Source organism: Microtus ochrogaster, linkage group LG4, assembly GCF_000317375.1.
Source record: "Microtus ochrogaster isolate Prairie Vole_2 linkage group LG4, MicOch1.0, whole genome shotgun sequence".
NCBI classification, from domain to species: Eukaryota; Metazoa; Chordata; class Mammalia; order Rodentia; family Cricetidae; genus Microtus; species Microtus ochrogaster.
The window spans coordinates 22,835,475-22,850,893 of NC_022030.1; the positions used below are offsets into that span (position 1 = coordinate 22,835,475).

Sequence of the window (15,419 nt, forward strand, 5' to 3'; positions counted from 1 at the left end):
TCCCCGCCCTACCGAGACTGCGAGCCCCGCCCCCAGCTCCTGGAGGGGGGGGGGAGGGCTGTGCGACAGTGCGCAGGCGCACAAGGGACCCGCGGCGTGAGAAAGGCTTTGGTGACATCCTGCACCCACCGTGGCAGAGGGAGTTTGGCGCCGAAATGACTTAGACCCGTGACTCTGACGTTGTACAAACTGACACCCTAATGCTTCGAGGTCCAGCGTGGAGCGCTTGCTGAACAACCGCACTTAAACAGACATCTGCTTACTAGTTTTGGCATCTGTTGCTTGTTTTTGTTTGGTTGTTTTTGGTTTTTATTGTTGTTGTTTTGTTTTTTGACAGTCTCCCTTAATGGCCCTGAATCTTGCCAGGGAGGCCAAACTGACCTTGAACTTACTGCAGGCTTTTAAGGCACACACCACCACACCCCTACCTGAACCACTCTTAGGGCTGTGCTAAGATTGTCTATCAGTTTTTCTTCCTTTCTTTAAAAATATCCGAGACAAAGTCTCTCTACGCAGCCGTAGCAAGCATAGAATCTGTAGTCTAGGCTGGCCTGAAACTCAAAAATCCACCCGCCTTTGTTTCTGTTGTACTGGAATTAAAGGCACGCACCACTACTTTGGGCACGGTTTTCTTTCCATGAAGGAGACTAGGGGTTTAAAGGCTGAAGCACCGGTCGGTCGTGGCTCACTCCTTTAATCCTAGCCTTCAGGAGTCAGTATATATATGTATGTATATGTGTATATGTATATATATAGACGCAAAAGGACAGCACGTCTGAAACCATGGAACATGGATACAGGCTTCTCTAAAAGACTGGTTTTCATGATATTCTTACGTTCTTATGTAAGGAAGAGCTTTTTTTTTTTCATCCATTTCTTCAGTCTAAATAGCATGTATTCTTGGGTTCTTAACGTGTTGTAATCGATTTCTTTCGTTTTGGTGCCTGCGTTTTCTAAGAATTGACTTGGGGGAGCCCCTGAAGCTGAACACTGGTGGGTTTTTCATTCGAACTACAGCCCAGGCTGACCCGGAACTCGTGATTTCTTTCATTCTGCCTCCCTTCAGTTGGCATTACAGGTGAAAGACACCACACTGGGCTGTTGGATACTTTGTCTTCTGATCGGTGGCTAACACATTTGTTTGTTTGTTTTTAACATTGTAATCATTAAATATTTCAGGGAGTTGGGGAGGTGGCTCAGTGCTTAAGAGCCGGCTGCCCTTCCAAAGGACCCAGGTTCAGTTCCCAGCACCCATATGGTGGCTCACAAATGTAACTCTCCCAGGAGATCCAATGTACCCTTCTGGTTTCCATGGGCACTAGGCAATGCATGTTATGCACATACATACATGCAAGCAAAACACTCATATACATAAAATATAAAAACCAAAACAAGTTTCAGTTTCATCATGTACTTTCAATGTCCCAGCCAAAAGTATGGAAAACAAGACAATTTAATTATATTCATTCACCTTGGGTATGGTGTGTCTATGTATGTGTTTGAGTCCATGTGTGTGCCATGGCACACATGTGCAGATCAAACAACCTGAGAAAGTTTAAAGCAGAAGGATTGTTGAGGTTAGCCTGGGCTACTGAATTCCAACCTTGGCTACATACAAAGCAAGACCCCGTCTGCAGGTAGTGGGCCAGGCCAATGGTAGAATGCTTGCGTAGCAGGCAAAAGGCTAAATGTTCCAATCCCCAGCGTTGGGAAAGCAGGAAAAAGACATCCATGCTAAGGATGATGCAGCTTCATAATTTAAAAAACTCCAGAGGCGGAGGTGGAGGCAGGAGAATTACAAGTTCAAGGCCTGCATTGGCAGCTTTGTGCAACTGTCTCAAGCAGCAAAAAACCTACAAATGTAAAATTGTTACAGACAATACATAGCCAGTGTTCAGATTGAACTGCTGACAAGATCTGCATATTTGCTACTGGTCTCTCACGACATTAAACTGACACAGGGTCTTTGTCTGGGCTGGCCTCTGCCTCCACTGATGATCCTACTCAGCGTCCTAAGTAGTTAGAAAAGGCACCTACCTACCTTCGGGTCTAGGGGAGGCTGACATACAGAGCCTTGTCATACCCAGGTCATTGTCACTGAGCTATGACCTCATCTGCTTTGTGATGACAGCTTGGTAAGCTTTAGGTGACCCCAGGCACAAAGCTCCAGTTTCCCACCTTGGTTTGTGATCTTCTTGCCTCCCATCTCCAGAGTGCCAGGAGTTCAGCTGTGCACCACTGTACGGTTTGTGAAGGGCAAATCAGCCAGGCTTTTGTGTATCCTAAGCAAGCAAGCTACTGCGTTCCATCTCTAGCCATTGGTGTGTTCCTCCCCCCCCCCCGCGCCCCGCCCTCCTTTCTCTCTGTCTCTGTCTCTCTGTCTCTCTCGTTTTTGAGACAGGGGTTTTACTGTGTAGCCCTGGATGTCCTGGAACTCACTCTGCAGACAAGGTTGGCCTTGAACCCAGAACATGCCCCTGCCTTTGTTTCCCAAGTCCTGGGACTAAAGGCGTGCACCACAACCTCCCAGCTGCTTTCTTTTTGTAGGACTAGGAACCCGATCCAGTTCGACTCGGTACTTGTTTTATTTGCAGTATGTGATGAGACTATATAGTTGGTAAAATATGCTGTTTCGTGAGCTGCTTGAGAATGGCAGAGTATACAGCAATCTGACCTCCCTTCTTACATACAACAGTCTAACTGAATCTGCTCTGTGACTGGAAAAGTTGAATAAGATGCACGGCTTTGTGATGGGGATGACCTGTTGCTGTGCTAGGACTGACAAAAAGCAACGTAGGGGAGAAAGGGATTTCTTCAGCTCACAAATCCATCAGAGATATGGGGGATCCAAGGCGGGAACTTAAAGCATCGCATCCACATGGAAACAGAATAAATGCACGGACTGTTGCTTGTCTGCCAGCTCTCTACTTTTACATAACTCAGCGCCCAGGCTATGGAATGGTGCCGCCCACAGTGGGCTGGGTCGCTCTACACCAATTAACCAACACAACCCACTAGACAGCAGGCCAACCTGATTTAAGCAATTCCTCAGAAAGACTTTCCTTGAAGTTGATTCTAAGTGTCAAGTTGACAGTTAAAACTAACAACATACTTAAGACATGTAAGCATGCACCAACTTTTAGGGCTTCTCCTCCATCCACAGGCCAGTCATGCTCATCCAGGTATCGGCATGGAGAGTTCTGAAGGCATGATCAAGGCTAGTCAGCTCCAGAGTAAGAAATTCTTCATTTAAAAGTTCACATTTTTGAAGGACATAACTTGAAGATGGCTGTGGTGGCCCATGTCCAAAACCTCAGCACTCAGGACGAGACAGAAGGGTCCTGTAGGTCGAGGGCAGCCTGGGTCTCTTTGTCGACTACTTTCTGCCTTACTTTTTTTTTTAAATATTTATTTATTTATTATGTATACAATATTGTCTGTGTGTATTCCTGCAGGCCAGAAGAGGGCACCAGACCCCTTTACAGATGGTTGTGAGCCACCATGTGGTTGCTGGGAATTGAACTCAAAAACTTTTGAAGAGCAGGCAATGCTCTTAACCTCTGAGCCATCTCTCTAGCCCTCTGCCTTACTTTTTGAGGCAGAATCTCTCCTACATATGGAACTTGCTGATTGAGCTAGACTGGCTGGCTGTGGAAGCCCCAAGAACTGTCTATCTCCCCACCTCTTCTTCCTCCCTCCCCCACAATGTAGCCATGGAAGCACACTGCTTTTCCTTGGTATTTGATGTGAGTGCTGGGATCAAAATCCAGGTCTGAATCCTTGTTTGGCAAGCACTTTACTGACAATTGCCCCAAGTCCCCCAAATGAGGAAAATTTAAACCATAATAGTTGTCAAATATTTATTATGTTCAATAACACATTTTAAGCCACTTCCCCACGGGGCATGGTGGTACATGCTTGTAATTAAACTGGGACACATTCAAGGCCATCCTCAGCTACACAAAGAGCTTACCAAGTACCAAAACACTTTAAGCAATTTTATGTTTGGAGACAGAGTCATTATGTAGCCCTGACTGCCCTAGAACTCACCGTGTAGGTCAGGCTGGCCTTGTACGCAGAAGATCCACCTGCCTCTGATTAAAAGCAAGAAAAGAAAGGGAGATCATCAGGCCATAAAAGCCAAGAAACAGATCCAAGATAGGTGACGGTTAATCACAACACTCTAGAGGCAGAGGGAGGACTGTCACAGGCCCTGGGTCAGACAGGACTCCATTGCAAGGCCGTATTTCAAAAGGAAAGAGGGGCTGGAGAGCTGGCTCAGTGAGTAAGAGCGTTCGCTGCTCTTGCAGAGGACCTGAGTGTGGTTGGTTTCAGGTTCCTAACACCCAGTGCCTCAGAACCACCTCAACTCCGCCACAGGTGATCTGATGCCTTGACTCCACAGAAGTCTCCAAAGCGCCCGTGCTCACATGCACAGGCAACACACAGAGTCTCACTGTGCAGTCCTGGCTGGCCTGGAACTCTATGTAGGCCAAGCTACCTTAGATTCAGAGATCTTCCTGCCTCTGCATTCTGAGTTCTGGGATTAAAGGGAGCAGAGGAGAGGAATGGGGGAACAGATCAGCTGGGCAGAGGTCCAACCTGATGTGGGCATGCACCTGTAATTCCAGCATGTAGGAAGCCTATGGGAGGGTCAGGACGTGAAGGCCAACCTAGGCAAGACTTATCTCAAAATAAAAACAGCATTTAAAGTTGGGGAGTTAAGTCCAGAAATCTAGGAACACAGCTTGTTTGTGTTAAAACTGACAGGACCGAGTGCTGAGACATCCAAGTCGCCATCCACGAAGAGGGACATGATGCCCTGCCAATCTCCGCATACCCAAGCTGCAGTATTTACATTGTAAATCATAACATCAACCATAAGAGGAAAGCAAGGGACCTTTGAAAATATACTGGGATGAAAAATGACTTACAAGCATCACCACCAAAACAGATTTCTTCCAATCATGAACTGGCTACATTTACAAACCCAAATCTGACATTAAAAAAAAAAAACAAAAAACAAAAAACAAAAAAAAAAACAACTAATGTAACCATAAACTAGAGAAAACGGTCATAAGTATTACACAGCCAGCAGGAAAACAATCATTCACCAGAAAATAGTATTAAGACAGTTCACAGAAAATGCAGTATTTGAAAATATGAAAGAATGGCATTAAAAGCAAATTACATTCAGCAGAAAAATGCAAATTAAAACTGTCATTACATTTCACTTAACAGAATGGCAAATCAGACTTTAATAATGTGTCAGCAAAGGCAGAGGAAAGGGAGCTACACAACATCCGAGAAAGAACCAACTGCTATTGGCCTTTTGTAAATGCACATGTACTCAAAACAGCAAAGGCAACCCAGGGGTGGAGCTTTCCTAGACACCTGCACATAGAAGCTAATATGTACAACGACAGTCACCTCATTCTGTATTTCCAAGGGGAGAAGACTATGTACCTCAGTGAGGGACTGATTCAGTTAACTGTGGGGAGGCCAAACAATAACACTACACGGACAAGGACCATGAGCAAGGGAGTTAGTCTTTATTTCCTAATATATTCCACTTTCTACACTTAGAAACACTAATGGACGTATGCTTCAATAATGTAAAGGATTTAGTTTCAGTGCGGAGGGGAAGGAGTCTCGCTGTGTAGCCAAGGCTGTCCCTGGCCTTACACTCCTGAGTGCTGGAATGCAGGCCTTAGATACTACGGCTCCAAACCTCTCACACCCTTACCTCCCCTCTCACCGCCCCCCAAGACAGGGAGGGTCTCACTGTGTAGACAGGCTGACCTGGAACTCAGAGATCATCTAGCCTCTGCTTCCTGAAGTCTAGGACTAAAGATGTGTAACACCTCACCTGGCTTCGACAATTCCTTAACAGCTAAAGATCGCCCCAGAATATGTCAGCTGCTTAACAAGTTATATGGATGCTTGCCTCCCAGTGAATTGCTGCTTTCAACCTATTCTTCCTTTCATCTTTTAAAACTCTCCATCACCTTGAGTCAGTGAATTTCTCACTGACCTCAGTTTTCTGGACCTGACCCTTGCATTCCCTAGGTTATCCGAGGGGAAGTATTTCCCCTCAGCTCTATCAAGTTCTAACTAGTGGTTACTCTGAAGTTATTGAAAAGTTTATTTCCAAAGATATGGAGAGACATCTCTGGGCCTATGCAAGAAGGCATCGTATATAATTTGAACCAACTGAGACTTATTCAGACTTGAAGTTCAAGACACAGTAAATAATTCCTTATATAAGAATATTTTGTAAATTTGGAGTCCAGGTATGTCTGTTAAGCCTTTCATTGGTATTTGTCCAAATGTTCTATCCTGATTTTGCTCAAGACAGGCACGTTAAAATCCAAGCTGTCTTTTCTCTTTGTAGTTTAACCTTTGCTTTTTATTTATGGAGGCTGTGCTATTAGTTACAAATAAAAACATTCAATCCTTTTAATGAGATGAATCTTTGAACACTATGTCATTTTTTCCATTTTCTTTTTCTTTTTTTTTTTGGCAAATCATTTTTGTTCTTCAGCTCTTCCTTGTGTGATTTCTTTGGTTAATATCTCAACAGCATGGGTTCCTCTCCCCATCCTTTAATTTCGATCCTTTTGTAGCACTGTCTTATCTGTCTGTCTGTCTATCTATCATCTATCCATCCATCCATCCATCCATCCATCCATCCATCCATCCATCCATCTATCTATTTATTTTTGAGGTGGGGTTGTTCTATGTACCCCAAGCTAGTCTGAAACAACAGCAATCTTATCTTCAGCTTCCGAGGGGTACAATTCCAAACGTCCCACAGCAACCTAGTCTTTCATTTAAATAAGAAAAAAACCTTTCTTTCAACTACAGTAATCAGCCTATTCAAATAGCTTTTGGAATTACTGAGACAATGTCTACCATCCCACCACACAACTTCCCACTGGCTCCATCTAGGTTCACCGTCTTTGTCTGTGGTCTTATTTTGATTACTGGTTGCTTCTGCTTTTCTCAGCTACCTTCTATGATTCTAACATAGACAGGGTCTCATGTGGCCCAAGTTAGACTTGAACAATCCTGATTTTCTACACCCACCTTCCCAGCGCTGGGATTACATGAGTGCACCAACATACTCGGTTAAGACAGAGCACCTTACGAAAAGGATGGACTGGCAAAGGTATTATGTTGACAATCTGTTTCAAATGTCCCTGCTATCTGGTACGACAGCACTGGGGAAGCCGCAGCCTGGGCCACATGATCCTATGGCAAACAACATCTTACTTCACTGCTTGAACACTGTCACAGGCTTCACTTACGGGAACACAGCCATTTTCCTACTTTTTTAAGAGTATACTGGTTTGATTCTATGGGTCTGTGAATCTGTCGGAAAAATTTATATATAGTCATCAAAAGTTACTCTAAACATTTCAAATTTAAGTCAAATAATACTGAACAAATTATTTCATAGCAGTAACCCTTTCTAGCTGTACCCGGTGGCAGATGTCTGTAATCTCAGCTGTCAGAGGCCAGTGCAAGGAGATGAGCTCAAGGCCTGCCTTGGCAGTTTAGCAAGACCAGGCCTCAGAAAATAGAGGGCTGGGAACGGTTCAATGGCTCCCGACTGAGTTCAAGGCAGTGTGGGGGCACATACTGCTAATCCCAGCAGTGTTTTGAAGCAGGAGGATTGCCACAGGATTACGAGAGACCCTGTCTTGAAATAAAACCCACCAAAGACAACCGACAATATTTCTGCCTGCAAATGTTCTGCTTCCTTCCCATTAGCCCTGACTGTTACATCTGTGTCTTCCAAATGTCTCCTTAGGACCTGGAAAATCCAGTTAACGTATCAGATGGTTTGGGAAAAACTGTTAAGGTCCAGTTACCGATTTTACTGATTTTCTTAAGCTCCTTTAAATTAAGTAATCAATTATTATAATAATATCTATTTCTGCTGACAACTCTAGAATTTATTGATTTTATTGAATATTTTATAGCATTTATGCAAATGAGCTGTATCATGTTTTATTACGTAGAGCTGCCTATCTTCCACACTGAAGCAAGCTGTATTTTCAGACTGAATTTTTCACGTAATCCAGAAGTTACATGGTGATGGTTATAGATTGCAAATGTGTTCCACTTCCCATCCTGTGCAAACCCATCTGTCCTGTATAAGTAAACTCACAGTTTCTGCTACGGAGGACACTTTGAGCCCACCTTCCAGCTAAATGCAGTGAGTCCCGGCAGACGCGCCAGAGTCAACTGCCTGGTTCAACTGAAGCTGAGGTGAAAAGCTGCTCAGCATGTTCTGCTCCGACCATTGTTGCCAAAACTCACCATGAGAGCTTTGCTATGGGACAAGCTGACAGGAGATGGCATTAATAAAATGCACACGAACATTCTACTAATAATAACGAAGACTATGATAAATAGATGGTTCCTAATATTTCCTAATCCTTCTTCCATGCTACTGACTATGCCAAAGTTCCCTCTACTAAATTCATTCAGTCTTCACAAGAGCCTTACTCCTGACTAACAGGCAGCAATCTGAAGTGCAGAAGTTAGCTAATAATAAAATACGGGTGGCAAATGATGCGCGGGATAGTGTCTACACCAAGAAGGCCCATGCAATCATTCTCTATGTGGCATTTTCTATAGCTATAATTAAATGTAACCCTTTTACTGGTAATAGAATTAGTATTTCTAGTCATAATTTAATTTTTATTTTTCCTATGTGTATTAATGTTCAATAAATTGTAGGTTATAAAGCAAAAAAAAAAGTACAGTTATCAGATGGTCTTTTCTTACGAACTCTTATTCGGTATCGAATAGCTGAAAAGAACGAGGGCTTCCTGTTCTAATCACCACAGTATAAATTACACAATGTTAAGAGGCTCCATACGCCTCACTTCCAGGCTTTTCTCAGCAGGATCAGGGTAGCTGAGGGACACCTATGGGTGTTTCCCATATTTCTGATCTTATCAACATTTTTCTTCCATATATACATGAAGATGTTGAACAAATAAAGGGCAGTATTCAAATACATAGAATTTCTCCCATTGTGTGTATTCTCTGGTGCTTCTTCACCTGCAAGAGCCGAGTAAAGGCCTGTCCACACTCCTTGCATTCATAGGGCTTCTCGCCAGTATGGATTCTTTGATGCTGCGTAAGGTGGGACCTCTGTCTAAAGGCCTTGCTGCACTGCTGGCATTGAAAGGGTTTCTCCCCAGTGTGGATCCTCTGGTGTAGAATAAGAGTTTTACAATCGATAAAAGCCTTTCCACACTCTTTACATTCATAAGGCCTCTCCCCAGTGTGAATTCTCTGATGTCTATTAAAGTATGACGGACAAGCGAAGGCCTTCCCACACTCCTTACACTCATAAGGTTTCTCGCCAGTGTGGACTCTCTGGTGTTGGATGAGATGTGCTTTCTGCCTAAAGGCCTTCATACACTCCTGACACTCATAGGGCTTCTCATTTGTGTGAGTTCTATAGTGTTTCATGAATGCTGAATGACAGAGAAAGGCCTTTTCACAGTAGTTACACTCATAAGGTTTTTCACCAGTGTGAATTTTCTGGTGATCATTCAAGTTGGAAGCCCAAGTAAAAGTCTTTCCACATAAGTTACACTCATAGGGTTTCTCACCGCTGTGAATTCTTTGATGTCTGGTAAGGTTGGCACTCTTGTTAAAGGCCTTTTGACATTTGTGACACTCGTAAGGCTTCTCATTGGTGTGTGTTCTCTGATGTTGAAAAAATGTAGAGAAGTAGAGGAAGGCCTTCCCGCAGTGCTTGCACTCATAGGGCTTCTCATCCGTGTGAACTCTCTGGTGCTGGACGAGCAGGGAGCAGTTAGTGAAGGCTTTCCCACATTCCTTGCATTCACAGGGCTTTTCGCCAGTGTGAAAGCGATTATGTTGAACAAGGTAAGCGTGCTTTTCAAAGATCTTGCCACAGATCTCACACTGATAGGGCTTCTTATTGATCTGATATGGGGCAAGATGGAAGTCATAGGCAAATCCTCTGCTGCACTCCTTCAACTCATCACACTTCTCGCCAGCAAAGTCCTGCTGATGCTTCATCTGATCCGTGTAGTAGACAAACGAGTTCTCGTACACTTCGTTAAGTTTGTCACTGGCAGGAACTCTTACCTGCTGAGTAATGGATTCGCCTGCCTCCTGTTGATAGTGTTTTGTGTCAGAGTGAGTCATTTCACTCAGAGCGATGGGTGCAGGCTGAATGAATTCGGCTGGCATCTTTTCCAACGGAGCTGCCACTCTCTGTACACACTCCTCTGTGGATTCTGCTTGTACCTCAAGGGGTCCCTTGCATCTCCAGTCATTTCCAAAACTAGATTCCTCAAGGCAAGAATTACCGACTCTTTCTATTATTTTCCATTTCAATGATTCCTTTCCAAAGATGCCACGCTCTAGAGATAAATTCTTCGTTTCATTTACAGACAGCAAATCTGAAAGGAAAATACATATTTAGTACTAGAAGATATGAAACTCTACATTAGAAATGGGTGACTGGTGGGGAATGCCTTAAATCTGAGCACTCTGGAGGATCTCTGTGAGTTCAAAACCAGTCTGGTCTACAATGAGCATTCCAGAACAGCCAGGGTTGTTACACTGAGAACTCCTAGCTTGAAAAACAAAAACAAAACAAACAAACAAAATAAACCACAAAATGATTTTTTAAAAAGATTTTATTTTTATTTCTATATATATATCACATCACTGTTTGGCCTATATGTGAATCTGTGCAGCACGTGAAATCACCCTGCTACAGAGACCAGAAGGCAGCTTCAGGTCTCTGGAATTGGAGTTACAGAGTTGTGAGCTACCATAGGAGTGCTGGGAATTGAACCTGGGTCCTCTGGAAAAGAAGCCAGTACTTTTAGCCACTCAGCCATGTATCCAGCCCCAAAATGATCTTACAGTGCTTGCTGCAGTGTAAGAGAACTGGACTTTAGATCCTCAGAACTCATGGAACCACCAAGAAGGCAGGGAGGCTCTCTTTTAATTCCAGTCTCAAAAGGCAGAGAGACAGGGAAGCTGTCTCCCAGGGCAAATTGACTAGGAAGATCAAGGTTTGATTAAGAGACTCTGCCTCGGGCTGGAGAGATGGCTCAGAGGTTAAGAGCATTGCCTGCTCTTCCAGAGGCCCTGAGTTCAATTCCCAGCAACCACATGGTGGCTCACAACCATCTGTAATGGCACACATGCAGGCAGAACACTGTATACATAATATGTATACACTGTATACATATATCATATAATATTATATATACCATATAATATATATACATATATTATATAATATCATATACATAAAGAAACCCTGCCTCAAAATGGAAGAATAAAAACAAAGCGATCAACAGAGATTGCCAACATTAACCTCTGGCCTGCACATGAACTCACACACATGTGAACATGAACACACACAAATATATACTACATATACACAAAAAGGGAAAAACTCAGAAAGCAACTGGGGCAGATAAGACGGCTTGGTGTAGGAGGGTTTTCTGTCTATGTGTTACTTTCATTGGTTAAATAAAGAAGCTGCCTTAGCCTTTTGATTGGCCAGCCCTTAGGTGGGTGGAGTAGACAGAACAGAATTCTGGGAGAAAGAAGGCAGTGTGGCAGATGCCATGGCTCTCCTCTCTGAGACAGATGCTGGTTAGACTCATGTTGGTAAGCCACAGTCAAGTGGCAATACAGATTATTAGAAATGAGTTAGATCAATATGTGAGAGTTAGCCAATAAGGGGCTGGAGATAATGGGCCAGGCAGCAATTTAATTAATACAGATCTCCATGTGATTATTTCGGGGGTATAAACTAGCCGGGTGGCGGGGACACAGCCCACCACTCCTTTTACTACAGAGTGGCTGCCTAACGTGGTCTACTAACACCACGTAAAACCTGAGAGGGCTTAAAAAGGAGAGAGAGAGTTTCACACAGCCTTTTGCTGTTTACTGGCAGGGTGCTGCAGAGAGAATTTCCTCACTTGGCAGAAAAGTGGCAGTTTTAAAATACCAGCTTTCTGGACTGTGCTGCCATTGTGACCTCTGACTCTTTTGGGAGATGGAACATTTGGAGTAAAGTGCTACAATTTGTTTGATGGCAACTAGACTCGCTGTGTGCCTAAAAGGGGGTCATTGCGCGCTGCGGCTCAGAGGCGCAAGCAGTTCCGCCATGCTAGAGGTGCAATGTGCAAGGATCAGAGGCACAAGGGACTCCACCATGTTGGACTGGGCGGAGCAAGCCCGCAGTACCTGTTTTTGACCTAGGAATGTAACAGCTTAGATTCTTAAGCGCTTAGTGATTTAAAAACGCAAAGCAAAAATGTTCCTGGACAGTAAAAAAGTTACAGGCAATGCAATAGGAGAGATTCAGACAAAGACATCTAAATGGATCATAGTGTTAGACATACGTAGGCTTGGGAGAGAGAAGAAAAAGAATATAGAGAATAAAGTTAATGCTTTAAAAAAAGGGGGGGGGGTAAAGTCTTTAAAGAGACAGAGTACAGATAGTTATAATTAAAAGAAATAAGAAAAAATAAGCCATATAAAAAATGGAAAATTCACAGACAGTTTGGATTCTATATAATGTATTTTCTTTGAACTTTTTGACTGTGAAGGATCTAAACACAAAGAGACATTTCACTGTGTGAGCTGCTAAGCTGATCCAACATGTATGTTCTAAAGGTATCATGACTTCCAAATTTGGGTCTAAGGATATGATGCTTTGGAGAGGGTCTTCTTTTGTTTTAACAGAGGATAAGACCCTGTGGATTGCTTCTATCCCAATATGGTATCACAGACCACACCCTCCTGAAAGGTTACTGTGAATACCCTCAAAAAATTACTTCACTCAACTGCCGACTGAGAGGAACCTAGCAAACAGGAAATACCATGAAAGACCTGAATAACAGCGCCCCCATACAGCAGGAAGCAGTTTGGAGAGAAAAAACTGCGCCCATATTCCCAAATATTGTTTATAAATGTTTTTACATTTAAAGGGGGATATGATATAGATATGAATAATTTGCATTGGTATGAATCTTGGTTTACTGATACTAATTTAAGGTCAATCTTGTTATATGTATATTTCTGCTCTTGATTAAGGTATTATGATTGTGTAGTTCATTTAAAAATGTAATGTATAATTAAGAAATATAGGTTAATGGATAATCATCAATAATAGTCAAGCTTGTAGTCATGTTAGTTAGATTTTCCAGATATGTAGAGACATATATCGGTTTGATAGGCATTCATCATATCTTTCAAAGACTATAGAATATGGCATTTAATGTTTTAATAACTTAGGGCTTTTCACGACAATGAGACACGTGTGCTCCTGGCAACACCAGCTACTTCAAGAGAAAGATGGGCATTGAAGAGGCTCCTTATGGAGTTTGATAGCCATTTGGGCAAGAAACTGCTCTTGCCTGGACTGATGCATAAACTGGACACAAAGAGCCCGCAGAGAGAGGACTACTGAACTTGCCTAAAGGTGAGATGATCCCTCGGGGTTCCTGATTCATGAAAGAGTCTGCGAGACATTCTGCAGGACACAGAAGAAAGTGACTGAACTGTCTTTGAAATTTCCTGCTTCATAGAAAAGTCTGCTGGATACTATGGGCCTGTAGGCTGAAGATGGATGTCCCAACAGTACAGAAAAACTTTGAGTGACTGTCCAGGCAGCAAGATGTCTCTGTCATTTCTAGAGTTTTGGAAGTTGCTTACTTCTCATTTACTTAGGTAATATATTATATCCTTCAGGAGTCTTTGATGGAATTGAAGAATGGTTAGTTATAGTTTTCCTTTGTTATGATAAAAGATAAAATAGATATAAACATTGTGACTAACTCTTGCTTGATAACTGTTTTGTTATATGTACTTTTACTATGTTAAAATGAAAGCCTTTCTTTTTTGTTTAAACAGAAAAAGGGGAAATGGTGTAGGAGGGTCTTCTGTCTATGTGTTACTTTCATTGTTAAATAAAGAGACTGCCTTGGCTTTTTGATAGGACAGCAGCTTAGATAGGTGGAATAGACCAAACAGAATGCTGGGAGAAAGAAAGCAGAGTCATGCAGACGCCATGCTTCTCCTACCCAAGACGGACGGTGGTTACACTCATGCCGTACCGTACAGTCAAGTGGTGATACACATGTATAGAAATGTGTTAATCAAGATGTGAGAGTTAGCCAGTAGAGGCTAGATATAATGGGCCAGGCAGTGTTTAAATGAATACAGTTTCCATGTAATTATGGGGGAGAGTCTTCTGTTTTGTGTTAATTTCATTGGTTAAATAAAGAGACTGCCTTGGCCCTTTAATAGGACATAAAATTAGGTAGGTATAATAAACAGAACAGAATGCTAGGAGAAAGAAGCTGAGTCAGGAGTCGCCATGATTCTCCCACTCCAGACAGACGTAGGTTAATATCCTCCCTGGTAAGCCACCTCGTGGGCTACACAGATTATTAGAAATGGGCTAGTCCAGGTGTGAGAGTTAGCCCAGAAAAGGCTAGATATAATGGGCCAAGCAGTGTTTAAAAGAATACAGTTTCCATTTAATTATTTCGGGGCATAAGCTAGCCATGTGGGCAGCCGGGTGTGGGGGATGCAGCCCCGCCACTCCTATTACTACAAGGTTGTTATGGTTTAAGTAAAATGCTGCAGGTTCCCTGCGAGGCGCAGAGGCAGAAACGCTGCAGGTCCCCAAGTGATGGCAGGCAGTGGGTCCTGAAACCACGGCAGGCCATGAAGGGCAGCAAATCCCAGGCAAGGAGCCGCATGGTGGGTGAGAGACTGAAATGGACAAACACGCCACAAGACCACACCGCAGGTCTCTGAAGGCAGCTGGTCCTGGGTAGAGAGCCACATGGTGGGCGAGAGACAAAAACATGGATAGGCATGCCATGCAGAGTGAAGTTGGATATTTATTTAGTGGGCTATGGAAGGGAAGGGGAAAAGAGGAAGAACAGAGAGAGAGAGGCAGAAAGAGAGAACAAGAGAGAAACAGAGAAGGGGGAAGGGAAGAAGTGGAGAGACGGGGAAGACAGAAGCTTCCTCTTCAAGAATGAGACGGAAAGGAAGTGACTCAGGTTGGAAGCTGAAGATCAGCTTGCCTCGGTAGACAGGGGAGGAAGTGGGCATGGCTTGTCTTTTAAAGGGACAGGACAGACCATTACAAAGGTGGAAGGGAGAAGCAGCTAAAGAGATGGAACTTTAGAATTGAATTTGGTGGGCGGCAGAAGCCAGCAGAAACAAATGATCAGTACATACCCCAGGAGAGTCAGATCAACAGCTTGGTTCAGAGAGGCTGAGTTCCCCAGAAGGGAGTTCATTTATGACACTCTTGGGCTTCAGCAGCAGATGGATGAAAAAAGAAATAAAAAGGAAAGGAAAGGAAAGGA

At 43.3% G+C, this 15,419-nt stretch overlaps 1 protein-coding gene across 2 annotated transcripts in view; it reads right to left on the minus strand.

The window, feature by feature from the left end:
* Positions 1-4,057: 4,057 nt before the first annotated feature.
* Positions 4,058-15,419, minus strand: part of LOC106144173 (zinc finger protein OZF-like) — a 20,188-nt gene continuing 8,826 nt past the window's right edge. For both annotated transcript variants that reach the window (XM_013351554.2, XM_026786280.1), the window contains exon 5: positions 4,058-10,460. In XM_013351554.2, the coding sequence (XP_013207008.1) occupies positions 9,028-10,460 (1,433 nt within the window). In that variant the 3' untranslated portion in view covers positions 4,058-9,027. The remainder of the gene's footprint in view (positions 10,461-15,419) is intronic.